The sequence below is a fragment of the Echinops telfairi genome, unplaced genomic scaffold, assembly GCF_000313985.2.
Source record: "Echinops telfairi isolate 266 unplaced genomic scaffold, ASM31398v2 ScPeMD7_18;HRSCAF=68, whole genome shotgun sequence".
NCBI lineage: Eukaryota > Metazoa > Chordata > Mammalia > Afrosoricida > Tenrecidae > Echinops > Echinops telfairi.
Genome location: NW_022103915.1, coordinates 68925706 through 68943653, shown reverse-complemented (window position 1 = coordinate 68943653; position 17948 = coordinate 68925706). Strand labels below are relative to the sequence as shown.

The window sequence follows — 17948 nt, the reverse complement described above, 5'->3', positions numbered from 1 at the left end:
TAAGTTTATGTGTAATATTTCCAACCATGAAAGACAAAGTTACTGATAATAAAAAAACAATAATAATGAAAACTGAAGGGAAAGAAAGAGCCTTTGACTTAGAACCCATGCACTCTGGCATCATTTAGAAGGATCCCTGTTTTAAGTTGGGAACTATTTGTATTAGAAATTTTATTTTAAAATTATCTTAACTCTTTAGAATCAGAACCCTTTTATTTCTTCCAGAGGACAATATCTTCTTAAGATGAAACGCTTTGACCTGGCAAAATTCACAATTTATCAAGTAGCAGATATGAACAAAGGTAAATATAGTTAATGTGAAAATCCCAATGGTCTTACTTCAAAAAGAAATACCTTGGTTAAACTTCTAGTATCAGTAGCTGTGTATAGATGGCCTGGGGTGGCATTGGTGGTTCTGTGGTAGAATTCTTGACTGCCATGTGGGATACGTGAATTTAATTCCTGGCCAGGGCACTTCATGCACAGTGGCCACCTGCCTGTCAGTGGAGATGTGCCTGATGGTAGGAGACCCACGATCTCAGTGGTGCTTCTACACTGAGCTGGGCTAGGAGTAAACGCCTGGGAATCTGCCTCTGGGAATCAGTCAGTGAAAACATTATGAATCATAACACCCTGCCAAGCAATTGGTCAGGAATGGCACTGGGCATGGCACACTTTGTACATCAGGTTGCCATGAGTCAGGACCAACTCAAAGGCAGCCAATAATAGTAACAGACAGAATGAGACAGTCACTTAAAAATCATTGTTAGAATTTGAAACTCTAATACTTCTGTTCCATATATACATTAAGAATGAATAAAATAATGATTTATAACATAGTAAATTTTGAGCGAGACTTTATTATAGAAAATACTCCACAATTTTGCTTGTTTATCTCACAAATTTACTTGTTTGTAATGGGGGTTTCTTACTGCTTTCTGGTAGTAAACACTTTCAGATAATACTGATTTGTTAATGCATTTTATATAGGAAGGTTGTTTAATTGCTCGACTTCCTAAACATAAGTATATCTTAAATCCTAGATACTTGGCAAAGATGTTACATTAACAGAGTTTTCCTTTGCTTTTAGGTCTCCTTGAATTGAGTCCTGTGCAGCAAGCACTCATCTATTCCTTTTGTAAAAGCCACGATAAAGCTATTCAAGTGTTACAAGCTCTCACTTTGAGTAAGCCTGAGCTGACCACGTTTGCTCTGCTAGCAAAAGCCCAGATGAAGGCCAAGAGAAACAAGGTGAAAAACTCTGAATTATGTTTACTGAAACCTGTTAATGGAACTGATGTATTGTTCTAAGCCTAACTGTTTAAATACTTTTCCCCACAACTATCTATTGAGCGATTTTTTCTATTGTTATTATCTGGGTTATTTCTATTTGTTTTGTTATCTTGTAAGAATATGACTGATCTGCATATTCTTTTTTTATGTCTTCTATTAACATGTTGGGGTAGGTTTTCAGGATATACTCATTGGAGTGGCATTGCTGGTACGTAGAGAATGTTACAAAGTAAAGATTTCACTTAAAAGATTTAGATTCACCTGGCCCAAGTTATGGTACTTTCAGTCACCTTATATGCATGTAAAGGCTGGACAGTAAATAAGGAGGATTGAAAATGAAATGATGCTTTAGATTCATGTTGTTGGTGAAGCATATTGAAGAGAGCTCTAAGTGCCAGAAGAAGAAATGGATCTGTCTTGTGCAGCCAGAATACTCCTGACTTCTGCTCACAGACTTTGCACCTGTCATCAGGAGGGACCATTCTCTGGGGAAGGACACCACGCTTGGTAAAGTGGACTGGCAGCAAAAAGAGGAAGACCGTCAAGGAGATGGACTGACACAGACACAGCACTTGCAACGATTGCTCAACCATGGCACCGAGTGTAAGGGTCACACGGTTTGCTTTACGTACAGTTGCTACGAGTTGGAACTGACGGACTGTACCTAACCACAGCAGAGAATGTTTAATTGCTTTTTAAAGAAAATGATCCATTTTCCTATAGAATTGTACTCACTTATTCTCTGCCCTGCTGTTTAAGAGTTCTAGATCTGCATCCTTCGTAACAATTGGTATTGTCAGACTTTTTGTTTGCCAAACTACTGCAGACGAAAGGAACCTCGACGGTGCAAATGGTCTCCATGGAAGGAAGGTCTGGCAGTCTGTTCTCATAAAAACTGCAGCCAAACCTGTCTGGAGCAGTTCTGCTCTGTGTCAGGGGTCGAAATGAGTTCCACATCTCCTAACGACTTAACTGGATAACGATCGGCGTCTCATTGGGATCTTCATTTGCATGTCTCAGTTTAAGCATCAGTTTGATCACCTTTTATATAGTTGATCAGATTTCTTTTCTGTCAATTGCTTATGAATATCTAATTGATCTTTTCTTCTTGAGTTGTAGCCATTTAAAAGATTCTGGATACTACTCCTTGGTTAGATGTGTGCAGCATATTTTCTCATAATTTGTAACTCTAATTTGAGTCACTGATTCACTTGTGAATCATTCATTTGCCACATGCTGTTTTTTTTAATTATATATTTTATTTCATAGTCAGGGATTTAAAAAAATCTTATTTAAGAAATTCTTCCCTACTCTAAGGTGTCATAAGCATATTCTGTACTTTCTTCTGAAAGTTAAAAAGTTTTGCTTTGTTTTTCATTTAAGACCTTGTTGTTTTTGTTGTTGTAAGGTGCCATTGAGTAGGTTTGGACTCAGTGACTTATGTACAACAGAATGAAATACAGCCCAGTCCTGTGCCATCCCCCCAATTGCTTTTATGTCAGTCCATTAATGCAGCCGCTGTGGCAGTCTATCTCTTTCGGGGCCTTCCTCGTTTTCACTGCCAGAACACGTTACCAGTACTGGTCTGGTACAGGACTGGTCTCGGCTGACAACATGCTCAAAGCATGTGAGACAAAATCTCACCGTTCTTGCTTCTAAGGAACATTCTGACCATACTTCTTCCGAGACAGATTTGTTTGTTCTTTTGGCATTCCATGGTACTTTCAATATTCTTTGCTAGCACCATAATTCAAATGCATTAATTTTTCTTTAGTCTTCTTCTTTTATTAAAAAAATCATTTTATTGGGGGCTCTTACACTCTTATCACAATCCTTACATACATCCATTGGGTCAAGCACATCTGTACATATGTTGCCATCATCATTTTCAAAACATTCATTTTACTTGAGCCCTTGAGAGCAGCTCATTTCCTCCCTTCCCACCTTCGCTCCCTCATGAACCCTTCATAATTTATAAATTATTGTTTTCTTCATGTCTGATACTGACAGCTAGCTCCCTTCACCCACTTTTCTGTTGTCCATCCCCCTGAGAGGGGGTTATATGTAGATCATCGTGATTGATTCCCCCTTTCTGCCCCCACCTTCCCCTTCCCCTCCTGGTATCACCACTCTCATGATTGGTCCTGAGGGGTTTATCTGTCATGGATTCCCTGTATTGAGAGCTCTTATCTTAACCAGTGTACATGCTCTGGTTTAGCCAGATTTGTAAGCTAGAATTGGTGTCATGATAGTGGGGCAGTGGTGGGGGGAAGGGGAAGGAATAATTTAAAAACTAGAGAAAAATTGTGTTTCATCGGTGCTATACTACTCCATGACTAGCTCAGCTCTTTCATGTGACCCTTCTGTATGGGGGTGTCCTATTGTCTATAGATGGGCTTTGGGTCTTCGCTCTTTGATCCCCTTCAGTCACATTGATATGATTTTTTGTTCTGGATCTTTGATGCCCAATACCTGATCCCATCATCACCGCAGAATCACACAGGCTGGTGTGCTTCTTCCATGTGGGCTTTGTTGCTTCTCAGCTAGATGGCCACTTGTTTATCTTCAAGCCTTTAAGACCTCAGATGCTATATCTTTTGATAGCTGGGCACCATTAGTTTTTTTCACCACATTTGCCTATGCACCCATTTTGTCTTCTTTAATACCTTACTCTGTATTAAGATGATATGTTTTATGCGTGAGGTGGTGATAAATTTGATTTTCCTAGTAAGTATATGCAAATATTCCAGTATCATTTATTGAATAGTTTTCTTTAGACCAAATATCTCCAGTGCTACATCTGTCATCCTAAAGTTTTCATGTATGTGTGGGTCTGATTCTGGGCTCTTCATTCTATAATATTGCTCAATTTCTCTATCTCTGGCCAAGAAATACAATGTTCAATTTCTATATTCTTAGAATATTTTCTATCATGGAGAGCAAGTCTGAAGATTACAGTCTTCTCCAGGAAATCTGGTTATTCTTGGGCTTTTACTCTTCCATATACATTTGTAATGCCAATTGTTAATATTTATTAAGTACCCTATTTGGGTTTTGACTAAAATTATGTTGGATATGTAGATTATTTTAGAGATGATTAACACATGGTTTTAAATTGGTTGCAGACACAATAATCTCACTTATTTGACCTTTTAAGTAGATTTTATACATCTCTTACTAGATATATTTCTAGGCATTCTTAACATTTTTTATTCTACTGTAACTGATAGCTTTATTCACTGTCGATTTATAGAAATGCAATATTTTGATGCAAATGTTGAAGGCATTCCTTATTTTTATGCTTAAAGTAAAATTTTAGAGGAGAGATGAATGAGTTAAATAATGCTAAATGCAACGAGATTTCATGATGAAAATTCTCAGCTTCTCCAGATAGCTAAAATCAAGATAATCATCACCAGGAAATCATATAGAAAAGACGTTCAAGGTGTGACAGTATAACTTTTTGCTAAGCCCTCAAGGAGATAAAAAGGTTAAAGTCACATGAGAACCTTTTAAGAGATGGAGCAGCTGGTTCACAGACCTTCTCAGCCCAAACAGAGGATCTCCTGAAGATTAAAGGTGTCGCTTCTCAGTAACCTCAGCAAGATACCAAGGTAGAGAAGAGATTAGTGGAGATGGCTTTTTTCTAATGGAATGAATCCCTGTGAAATCCAAGGAAGCTCCCCAAGGTTTTGAGAAAATTATTTCATCAGAAATACTGCCAGTTTGGAGTGGCAGGAAATGACAGGTAGCCTTTGGGATCGGAGGGTAGCCTCTGGCTGTCAGCTGTTCCCTGTCCTCCATCTCCAAAGAAATGAATTCTGTCAGCAACCTGAATAAGCTTTGGAGCATTTTATCCCCAGTTGGATTTCCACATAGTATAACTCAGCTAGCAGCTTGACCGCACATTTGGGAAACCCGGAATAGAGGACCCCGTAAAGCCATGTGCCTGGTTTCCCGATCTATTCAAACTATGAGATAGCAACATGTATTGCTTAAGCTGCTCACTTTGGGGAAGTTTGAATTTTTTGTACTAGAAAATGAATACACTCCTATTTAGAATTAATTACTCTCATCACTTTCATTAATGACTGCCTTTCGTTTCGAACTCAGTAGTCATTTCTCAATATGCATTTTTGACTCCCTTTCTTCTAAATTTAAAGTTGTTGAACTCTCTTTATAGACATAGATGTTTTCCCTCCTCCCTTAACTCCCAGAAGCCCTAGGAAGTCTCCAAACCGGAAACCTGGAGTCACTTAGGACTTCTCTCCTCCATCCACTCGATAATAAAGTTCTCTTGGTTCCACTCTACAAATAGTTCTCAAGTCCACTTCATTTCTATATTTCAGTGGAAGTTCAAATTTGCTAACTTGAATTTAAAAAAATATGGAAGGAGTGATAGCAGATTTGTGGACTCAGGGAGACAGTGTAGGGACAGAGACCCCAAACAGGAAGGAAATAACCGATTGAGCTCAGGTGGAGCAGAAGCTGAGGCTAAGAATACAACCTGAAAACGGAAAGGAGAAAAACGGAAATCTTTCAATGACAGAAGAGAATAAAGATAGCAGCAGATAAAGATATGCATGTATTGAAAAGTGAAACAAGGGAAATGTGCTGCAAGTGAAGATAGGAGGAATAATATTGAGGTATATTGTGAACATGAGGAATAACTGCTAAGAGAAACGAGAAAGTATTCTTAGCACATCAAATGAATGCTCATTATGTCTCTAGAAATGTTATGCTCTTAAGATTATGGGCTAAATAGTAACAAGCATATGCGTCTGTATGAAGATAACATACAGTGGTTACTTGAATGTTGTGTTAGTCCAGATTGACTACAGAAACAAATTCATAGACACTATAGGTGTATGAGAAAGAGCTTTATATGAAAGAGCAACTAGGTTGGGAAAACATCCCAGCCCTGTCCAGATCAAGTACATGAGTCTGATATTAGCCCATATGTGTGATACTAGTCCTCTTTAGACTCACACAGGACATGCAATAATGCTGAATGCAGGAAGATCACAGGTCAGTGGATAGAAAGTCTTGTGGATCAAGTGGCAGTGGAGGCATCTCAATACTGGCACAGGCCTCAACTTGTCTCCTCCAGCTTTCTGAGGGCTCAACAGCAGGACAGGGAAGGCAGAGAGAGTGTCCCACCTCCAGGGAGAAAGAAGTTCCCAGAATCCTCAGGAGAAGACCATGACCATACAGAGGCAGTATTCCCTATGACCTAATTGACAAGCTAGAGTCCACCCCTTTGCTCAAGTTGACAGGAGATTATGTAACTGCCATAAATGTCATATGGCATTTCTATTTGCAAAACTGTATTTTCATAAAGAGTTTTAACTGTTTTGCCTATATGATTTAACTGGATGGGTTTTTATTATAGTTTATTTCTATGGTGCCAATGGAATCACATGAAGAACACAGGACAAAATCCAGGTTGTTTAGAATGACATCTGATGCTTTCAGAGGTATTCCTTCACTATCAACTAGATTTACAATATTTTATTCAGGAAGGAAATTGGTCACACATTTGGCATTGATATCTGACCTTATAAAAAGAGAGCGCTTAAAAGTTAGAAATTATAGCTTAAAAAAAATCAATGAATATGTCTGCCTAAAGACTAGCTTGTAGAAAGGTCGGGTGGGTGGGACATGCTATGATTAGACCCGAGGCCTGGATCCTCCTCCAGCCGTACTCAGGCACTCTCTAGATTGCAAACATCCAATTTACATACAACCTGTACTTCTTATACTAAAGATTTACATACAACCTGTACAATTTACATACAACCTGTACTTCTTATACTAAAGATCTTAAGTATAAATGATCAAGGTTCACAGGAACAAAAGGGCACTACTTTGGGGTGCCGCACATGAAAACAGTATGACTATTACTATATTAGAGATGTTTTAGTGTGTCCGGAAGTGTTTCTTTAATGCATTTCTGAATAGTAATGTTCACTGCACAGAGACAGATATTTGACTAACCAACATTAGATACCAACTATGCTTAATTAACTGTTCTCATTTACATGCAAATTCGATTTTAGGGTAGGTCTGGTGCTGGATGTTGTTCATGATCCCAGGACTGCCTGTATTCACAAGATCTCGGATCCTTTCAAGTGTGCATGCCCTCATATGAAATGAGACAGGCTGTGTGTTGAGTTCCCGCTAACATTTAAGGATGTGTAGTACTAAATAGATATTAGAAAGAAATTTCCACCCTCCTTTCTTCTTCTTTTTTCAATCATTCTAGGAAGCTGTGAGAACATTTAAAAAGGCATTGGAGGTATTTGCTAAGTCTGATAAAGGACCGAATGCTGTAACGGCTTCTGCTGACTGTCTGTATCACTTGGGACTTTGTTACATGGAAGAAGGCAATTTACAAATGGTATTTTGTATATTTAGAACCATTGGTGATTTTTGAGTTGAGAGACTGTTCGTTTTCAACTTTCTATCACAAAGCTATCTGCAGGTTGACCTGCTAAACACAAGATCAGCAGTTCGAACCCACCAGCCTCTCTGCGGGAGAAAGATGAGATTTTTTCCTTCTCCGTAAAGATGCACAGCCTTGGAAACTCACAGGGTCAAGTCTACTCTGTCTTACAGGATCACCATGAGTCAGAATGGACTCCATGGCAAGGAGACTGGAGATTGTACTTTAAAAAAACTCTTTACGACTCCAAAGTGTCTTGTACAGTTTAGCAGTGCCACGTAGCTCTGTGTTCCTGCCGTCTGCACCCTGCCTTTGCTAGCATATTAATCAATACTTTGATGCCATTGTGTGGCTGTTTATTTATTGATAATATAATGAAGACTATTGTTTGTTTTCCAAAAAACCCCACCTGATTGCAGCAAACTTTAGAGCAAAATAAATTTATCACAGTAATACAAATTTATTTATTAAATCAGTAAATCCTCTAAATTGAGTGCTTCAAGATAAAGTTACATAGATAGAAAATTATTAAGAACTCTAGTTATTAAGATGACCAGTTTCAATGAAAATCACTTGTTACAATTATTATGCATTTACCTAGTCTTTGACCATTTTACATAATTTCTTACTTCAAAATTATCAATGATATGATAGATATGTATAATAATTAGCGAATGGGTGGATATTTCACAATTCCAGTTCTGTACATACATATACCACAATTTTATTATTTTTTGATAATTTCTACATGGTGAGTTAGATACAGTGAGGGTAGGATTACATTTCAGACCAACGCTCCAGTCAACTCTGCATTCAATAATTCAAACCACTCATTAAACCCACCCCAGCTTCCAAATTTGCACCCCACTCTCCCTTCCCTGATGGATCTTCTTCCTCTTCTGGAACTCCATCCTCTGTTACACTCAAGTCATTACTGTCAACATGCTCGTGAACTACTCCATTGCCTCACCTTCCCACCTTTGTCCTGCCTCCCTTGAGATCCTCCAAAGTTCATTGCCTGTAGGATGCAAGTCTCTGTCTTCTTTTCTTCTGACGGAAATGGTCCTATATAATACTTCCCCTTTTGTGGTGGAGCAACCTCATTCGACATTATCTTCTCCAGGTCCATGCATGGTGTGAGGGTTTTGTTGATGGTTTAAGAATTGTTTATTTTTATTTTTTATAGATGTATATATAGTAAGTATCCTGTTGTATGTGTATACCCACATTTCTTCATCTATTCTTCTCCTGATGGGCATCTGGGCTGTTTGCATCTTCTTGTTGGGAATAGTGCTGAAATGAGCATGGGAGTGCATGTATCTGTTCACATTATGGCTCTTACTTCTTTAGGATAGATGCCCAGCAGAAGTATTGCTGAACTGTATGGAATTTCTTTTCCTAGTCGTTTGAGGTAGTGCCATGTTGCTTTCCACAGTGTTTGAACATGTATACAGACTTACCAGCAGTGGACGAGAGTTCCAGTCTCTCCACAGGCTCGCCAGCATTTTAACATTATTATTGGGTTGTCATTATTGGTGTAAGTTGATATCTACTTGTTGTTTTGATTTGCATCTCCTGGGTGACTAATGATCATGAGCCTTTCTTCATGTTTGTTAGCTTTTGGGATGTCATTCTTGGTGAACTTTCTGGTCATTGCCTTTTCCTGTTTTTTAATTGGATTATTGTTTTTTTCTTATTGAGGTAGTTCAGATTTCTATAGATTTTAGAGATTAGTTTCTTGTCCATTGTGTTTTGCTAAAGATTTTGCCCCAAGTCATTGGGTTCTCTTTTCACTCTTTTGATGGTGTTTTCTTTCTTTCTTTTTTTTTTTAAACACATAAATGTCTCAGTTATCTTTTTTCTTCTACTGTGTGTGCTTCTTTGTTATATTTGATCGTGCATCTATGCCCTGCAATTGGGCCTTTAAGTTTGTTGCTATTTTCCCTCTTAGGTCTTGATTCATGTTGAGTTCATATTTGTACATGAGGTACATTGGGCTTCTGTTTCATTCTTCAACAGATGGAGATCAAATTTTGCCAGCACCACTTGTTGAAGAGACTTTCTCTTTTCCATTTAATTTTTTTGGCCTTTTGTGGAATATCAGCTGTCTATAGATAGAGTAATTTCTTTCTGGGTTTTCTATTCTGCCCCATTAATCTGTGTACCTATCACTGTGCCAGTACAAGGCTGTTTGGACTGTTAAGACAATGTAGTCTATTTTGAAGTCAGATAGTGAGAGGCTCCTGTGGAGCCCGTCTTCTAAGCGCTTTGGTTATTCTGGATCTCTTCCCTCCACACATAAAGGCAGTCATTAGTTTTTCCATTTCTTTAAAGAATGTACTTGGGATATGGATCAGAATTGTGTTGTATTTGTAGATTGCTTTGGGCGGTATTGACATTTTTGCAATGTTAAGTCTTCTTAACCATGAACATGGAATGTGCTTCTATATATGTAGATATCTTTTGGTTTCTTGTTGTAATGTTCTGTAGTTTTCTTTGTACAAGTGTTTCGTTTCTCTGGTTAGTGTTTTTCCTAAGTATTTCTTTTCTGTGAGTATTGAAAATGATATTTTTTTCTTGATTTCTTTTTCAGAGTTCAATTGATTCTTGTATGTTACTTCTGCATACTGCTATATTCATGAATCCACTGTTTCCAACAGATTTTCTCTCTCTCTCTCTCTCTTTGTTAAGTGTTGGGGTTTTATATATAAAATTATATCATTTCTAAGAGAGTTTCACTTTTTCTTTGTCCCAAGGTTATCTAATGGTTCTGAAAGACTTGCAGCCCTGCGCTGAATAAGATTGGTGAAAAAAGGCGTCTTTTTTCAGTTTTTCCCCATTGAGAGAGATGTTGGCCATTTGTTTATCATATATGACCTTTATTATTTTGTTCATAAATTTCCTTCTAGATCTATTTTATTGAATGTTTATTATGAATGAGTTTTAGATATTGTCAAATGCCTTTTCTGTGTCAATTGATATGATCATGTGGTTCTGATTTTTGTTTATATGGTATATTACTTTGACTGTTTTTCTAATATTGAACCTTTCTTGTGTACCCAGTATGACTTCCATTTGACCATAGTATATATTATATATTTGATATCATGTTGGATTATATTGGCCATGATTTTTCTGGGAATTTTGGTGTCTATTTTCATAAGGGATATTGATCTGTGGTTTTCTGTCTTGGAGGTGACTTTGTCTAGTTTCAGTATCAGGGTTATGATACCTTCATAAGATGAGCTCAGGTGTTTAGTGTCCTTTTCTATATTCTCAAATATCAAATTAGTCACAGCTTTTCTCCAAATACTTGGTAGAATTCCCTGGTAAAACTCTCTGGTTCTGGGCTTTTTTTTGGTTGTGAGATTTCTAGTGTCCTCTTCCACTTTTTCTTTTGTTATGGTTCTGTTCATGTTTTCTATGTAAGTCTGCATTAATTTTGGTAGATAGTGTATTTCTAGAAATGTGTCCATTTCATTTAGGTTTTTAAATTTGTTGTACTACAGTCTTTTATAATAATATTTCATTTCATTCTGTGTGATACCAACCCTTTCATCTCTAATCTTGATATTTGCATCTTCTCTTTCTTTTCCTTTCTTAAGTTTGTGGTGGTTTGTCAATTTTGTTCATTCTTTTAAAGCTCCAACTTCTTGTCACATGCGCGTGTGTTTAATTGTTTATCTGTTTTCTACTTCATTTATTTCTGCATTAGTATTTATGATGATATTTATTATTTCTTTTCTCCTGATGGATGAAAGTTTATTTTCTTGGTATTGTTGAAGATTCTGGGTAAAGGTATTGATTTTGGTTTGCTCCTCTTTTTTTCATGTGTGTGCTGATTGTTATAAATTAATCTCTGAAAACTGCTTATGCTGTGTCCCAGAAGTTTTGCTGTTTCTGTTTGATATGCTTGTTCTCATTAGTTTCAAGGAATTTTAAAATTTCATCCCTTATATCATCTCTTAGTCATTTTTAAGTAGTTTGTTGTTCAGTTTCCATATCTTATTTTTTACTCTCGTTTTTCTATTATTGAGTTCTAGTTTTATAGAATTGTGGTTTGAGAAGTTGAATTGTCAAATCTCAATATTTTAAGACTTATTAAAGCTTGCTTGATGACCTAATATATGGTCTGTTCTAGAAAATGTTCCATGTGCCTTGGAAATGGATGTATACTGTGCTGCTGTTCATGGAGTGCTCTGGATGTATCTAGGTTTATGTTAATGTGTTGTTTAGTTCTTTTGTGTCTTTGTTGTTTCTTTTTAGATCTGTCTTTTCATGAGAATGGTATATTGCATTCTATACAGTTATTGCTGTATTGTCTTTTTCTTTCTTCAACTGGATAAGAATTTGATTAATGTATTTTGAGGGTTTTTCATATGTTTATTATGGTTATGTCTTCTTGTTCTATTCTTTAATCATTATGTAGTATCCTTTTTTGGTCATTTATCATCCGATGTTTTGTTTTTTTTTGTTTGCCTTGAATTCTATATTATTGGATGTTAATATTGCCACTCCTGCTTTTTTTGGTTCCCATTAGCTGGGTAAAATTTCCCCCATCTTTTGATTTTAATCTATTTTTGTCTTCAGGTTTAAGGTGTATTTTTTAGGCAGCATATTGATGGGTCCTGTTTTCTTACCCAATCTGCTACTCTCTGTCTATTTACGCGTGCTTTTCATCCATTACTATTTAGGGATGTTACTGATATTTGTGATTTTGTTGCTGTCATTTTGTCATCTGTTTCTATTTTGTGATTTTATTGGTTTATTTGTACTCCTTTATTTCTGCGCTGCTTCGAATACTGCATTCAGTGTATTTATTTCTGGTGGTGGTGTATTTTTTGTTGCTCTTAGGTGTGTCTGTTATTGTTTTGATTTGCTGTCTAAAATGTCACTTATAGTGTGTGTGTGTGTGTGTGTGTGTGTTTTGTAATATATAATGTAATGTATATATTGTAATACTGGTCTTGTTTCAATAAATTCATTTAATTTGGCCTTGTCTGGAAAATGTTTCTTTCTCCCTCATATTTAGGGATATTTTTGCAGAATACAAGATTCTTGGTTGGCAGTTTTTAAAAATATATATCATTATATTGTTTTCTTGAGCTTGTTCTTATTGTTTTCCCTTTATAGGTGACTGTTCACCTTTCCCCTAGTTTGTTTCAAGATTCCTTCCTTTTCCTTGACATTGTAAAATTTGATTATATTATATTGTGTTTTTCTTTGGGGGATGCTGTCCTGTTTGGGATTCTCTCCATTTCTTGAATAGTTATTTTCTCCTTTTTTGGTGTGAGGGAATTTGTATTGTATGATTTCTTACACTATTTTGTCTGTAGATATTTTTGTTTCTTCCTACTCCAGAGCCCCATTGAAAAGTAGGCTGTCTCAAGCAATAAAGTCCCTGAGGAATCCCCAAAACAGATTTTGGAATTGGTGGGCAAGGAGTGGCACTTCACCAGATCCAATTGAAAAACAATCAAAAGGGTCAACAGACCTGCAACTATTTATAGGATTTCTTGGATGCAAGATAGGCAGGATAACCAATCCTAAGGAGAAAATAACAGGGCCGACAGCTCCAGGGGACATGGGAGAGGAAGAGGTGGTAAAAAGGGAGAGGGGGGCATAAAACCTAGAGGCCAGGGGACAATAAGAGATCTGAAATTGATGGTGAGGAGGGTGTAGAATGCCTGGTGGGGTTTGATCAAGTTCAATATAGCCAAGAGGAAGCACAGAGAGATGAATGAAGTTCGAACATGATAGTGGGACCAGAGGAAAGCAAAAAGAAATAAAGGAAAAAACTAGAAGGCAAAAGACATTTACAGAGGTACAAATATAGGCATGCACATATGTAAATATAAAAATATAACAATAGGGATATAAATGAATTTAAATGTTAAGTATTAAGGTAACAGATGAGCATTAGGTCTTTACTCAAGTACTCCCTCAATGCAAGAATGCTTTGTTCTAATAACCTGGCATTCTGTGATGCTCACTTTCCCAACACAATAGCTGAAGTCAAAATGGGTGCATAAACAAATGTGAAGAAAGCTGATGGTGCCTGGCTATTAAAAGATATAGTGTCTGGGGTCTTAAAGACTTGAAGTTAAACAAGCAGCCATCTAGCAGGGAAGCAACAAGCCCACATGGAAGAAGCACAGCATTCTGTGTGATCATGAGGCATCAAGGGGATCAGGTATCAGGCATCAGAAGACCCAAAAGAAACAAATATATTGATATAAATGATGGGGCTCATAGAGGAGACCCAAAGCCCATCTGTAGACAACTGGACATTTCCTCACAGAAGGGTCACAAGGAAGGAACAAGTCAGCCAGGGTGCAGCATAGCACCAATGAAACATCCAACATTCGTATAGTTCTTTAGTGTTTCCACCACCATCCCCAGCCCCCACTATCATGACCCCAGTTCTACCTTACAAATCTAGATAGACCAGAGCATTTACACTGGTACAGATAGGAGCCCTTGACACACGGAATCCAGGACAGATAAACCCCCTCAGCAACACTAATGGGAGTACTGATACCATGAGGGTAGATGGAAAGTGGGGGAGAAATGGGGAATTGACAATAATTACTGACATTTTAACCCTTCCACAGGGGTACAAATAACAGAACGTGGGTGAAGGGAGACAGCAGATGGTATAAGATATGAAAATAATAATAATTTATAATTTATCAGGGGTCCATGAGGCTAGGAGAGTAGGGGGAGGGAAGGGAAAAAAGAGGAGGGAAGGGAAAAAAGAGGGCTCCAGCAGAAAGAAAATGTTTTGAAAATGATGATGGAAACATATGTACAAATGTGCTTGATACAATTGATGTATGTAAGAGCCCCCAAGAAAATGATTTATTAATAAAGAAAACTAGGTTTTGGAGGCAGCTGGGCATACCTTGCTGGAGGGTGGGGATGGCCACGGCCTTCCTTCACTCACATAATTTTATAACTTATATTTAGTGCAGTGTATTAAACTCGAATACCTATAGTCTCAAAAAAAAGATTTGCACTCGAGTAGTTATTCCATTCAAAATTCCAGTAAATATAAGCATGAATGTAAATGTTTTTGAATAGTTTTAGGTTTTTGGACAGCCAGTCAGAATAATTCTTGTTTTTCTTAATAATGTTGGGAATGATTTTGAAGTTCTACTGTTTTAAACTATGGATTTACTAAAGTTTCAGGATCCTCATGGAAAATAAATGTGTTGGCTTTGATTTCTTTGAAAACATACAGTATGAAGAGTAATGGTTAAAGTTATATTGCTAAAATAAAATCAAACAAAATTAATTAAGTAGACTTTAGTCTTGGAATAGTGGGCCAACCATTATAATAAAACATTTGATTTATTTACAAATATTACTTTTACTGGTCATTGGAAGAACTACATTTAAAATAGATTGAAACATTTTCAAAAAGCAGTTATATGCTGTAACTTGCTAATATTTTAAAGTGATGTATTGTACTCACCAAATGGCTTGCTTTCTAATGATATGCTCTTCTAGGCTTTTGATTCCTTTACAAAAGCTGTCAAAGCAAATCCTGATTTTGCAGAAGGATTTTATCAACGAGGACTTTGTAAAGTAAAGCTTCATAGGAGTAGCTCTATCTTGGATTTTAATCGTGCAATTACCCTCAATCCAAAGCATTACCAGGTATTTAAATGAAAATTGTAGTGAAATGGAAAGTGCGTTAACTTCGCTAAAATTCTTAAATTACATGCCATTTATACTAGCTAGTAGGAGCTGGTTATTTTTACCTACTTTTCAACCAACTGTATTTTAATAATCTGTATTACCTCTTTGAAATAAATGGATTATTTTCAATAGAATGATTTGAAACAGGAAATTCTATAAAAGTCCTTTGTGAGCTGTGCTATATATAAAGAGTATTAGTATTTAGTATATTAATAATTTATTACTGTTGATTTAAATGTATTAAATCAATACATTTAAACCCATTAATAACAATCTATTATAAGTATTTAATACATACATTATGAATCTCTTATTCATATTACATATATCTATTAATATATTACAATAGATTATCAAAAGGAATATCTCATGAAATAAAATGCTATATCTTTTAAGATAATAAATATCTACACACCTAGAAGGAAGTCCAGTTAATATGACCTTGTTTTATTTTATTTTATTTTTTTATATCAAAAAGGTAGGATCAGGATTCCTTTTTTTTTAATAAACTTTTTTCCCCCAGTAGTTTTATTGGCATATATGTTACATATCATGCAATTCAGTATTACAATTGTTGAATCAGATGAAGGAGAATTGTACAAATATTACCACATCAGTTTTAGAGCATTCCACCTCCACCCCCATGGTAATGTAACCCTATTTTAAAACTATGAAACACTTACTGATGAAAATGAAAAACTATAGCATTCAGCAGAGATTACACCTCAGCATAAAACCAAACTCACAATGGGGACAGTACGTGCCATCATAATAAATGAAGACCATTTGAAAGTTCTTTAGAATGTCATTTTACTTGGACTCACAGTAAATCCCCATGGCAACTGCAGTAGGAAGTCACACTAGGTATGGCAGTGGGCAAGTCTGCGGCACAAGACTACTTTCAAGTGGTCAAAAGCCAAGTTGTCACCTTGAGTACTCAGTGTAACTGATCAAAGCCTTGATAGTCTCTATTTCCTCCCAGGCATGCACAGCCAGATAATGAGTAAAGAGAATCAATGGAAAATGTATACTTTGGATTATGGTAGTGGTAAAGAATATTGACTATACCGGGGCCTGCCAAAAAAATGAATAAGTCTGTACAACCAGAATGCGCCTTTTTAGTGAGGATGGCAAGACTTCATCTCACCTACTCAGCCATCTTGGTGGCAGGGACTAGTCCCTGGAGAATGACATCTCAGCAGAGAGTCAGTGAAAAGAGAAGACCCGCAATGCGATGCATTGACATAGTGACTGCAATGGGCTCAAACAGTGATTGTGGAGCCAGGCAGTGTGTCTTTCCTGGGTCTCTATGTCTCCATTAGTCAGAACCCACCTGACGGCACCTAATAACCAAAACATAACACACCTTCCTTGTTCATTATTGGGGACATTTAAATTAGGACCGAATATTGCAGAATTAATTAATTACAGAATTAATATTCATTTCCAGTGATATATGATGGCATTGTGTTTTTGAAGAGAAGTGTCTTATGAATGATGCATGCTGAAGTATTTGGGGTGAAACATATTACATCTAAAATGTATTTTCAGTGTAAAAATTAGATAAGTCAAATGTAGTAAAATGCTAAAAATTATTGAATCTAGGAAGCAAGTATATTGATTCATTGTATTATTTTTTCACCTATTCTGCTTGTTGGGAATTTTTAAAGGCAAAAAGTAGATAGGTTCAATTTATATGAAATTATATCCATTTTTGTTACAATACACTACAAGTACTTTCCAGGAATGTCAGAAGTCTTGCTGCTGCTGCTGCTGCTGCTTTAAATCATTTTATTGGGGGCTCTTAGAGCTTTTTTTAGTATATGTGCCGCCGAAGCATGAACGCGCTTACAGCTCTTATCACACTCCATCCATCCATCCATCCATCCATCCATCCATCCCTCCATTGTGTCAACCACATTTATACCCCACTGCCTTTGCATTGAATCTGATTCAGCCACTCTAAGGAAAGAGTGGAACTGCTCCACGGGGTTTCTGAGACATTAAATCTTTATGGAGACAGACTGCCTAATTTTTCTCTTTCAGAGCAGCTGATGGGTGTGAACTATAGATGACGCTGTGTTTAATAGGCCACTGTTTAACCCGTGATGCCACCAGAGCGCCTTTTTTATAATACAAATGGGAAAAAGGCTCCTATTTTATCTTTGGGTGCCTTGATGTGTTCAAAGTACATATTTTTTTTCGTAAAATTGATGGTATTACTAAAACATCCCTTCCTGCTCTCCTCTATTTTCTCTGCAAAGGCATATTTAAGCCGGGTAGCCTACTATGGTTTGAAAGGCAGATATTCCAAAGCAATCTTAAATTGTAACGAGGCCATCAAAATTTACCCGGAGAGCATCCATGCCTATCTCTACAGAGGAGTGCTGAAATACTACAAGAAGGTACGGCGGTATCCTTTCTTGCTCACCGAGATCGTAGATGGGACCGGTTCCCAGGTGCAAGAGTACTTCCTTTTGTTCTGGTGACAGGAGAGTCGTCTGGT

At 36.8% G+C, this 17948-nt stretch overlaps 1 protein-coding gene across 1 annotated transcript in view; it reads left to right on the top strand.

Moving 5' to 3' along the window:
• The first annotated feature begins 229 nt into the window (after positions 1-229).
• Positions 230-17948, top strand: part of LOC101655713 (tetratricopeptide repeat protein 6) — a 44033-nt gene continuing 26314 nt past the window's right edge. The window contains exons 1-3 of the mRNA XM_045288111.1: positions 230-302; positions 1091-1251; positions 7559-7693. Coding sequence (XP_045144046.1) covers positions 245-302; positions 1091-1251; positions 7559-7693 — 354 coding nt within the window. The 5' untranslated portion in view covers positions 230-244. The remainder of the gene's footprint in view (positions 303-1090; positions 1252-7558; positions 7694-17948) is intronic.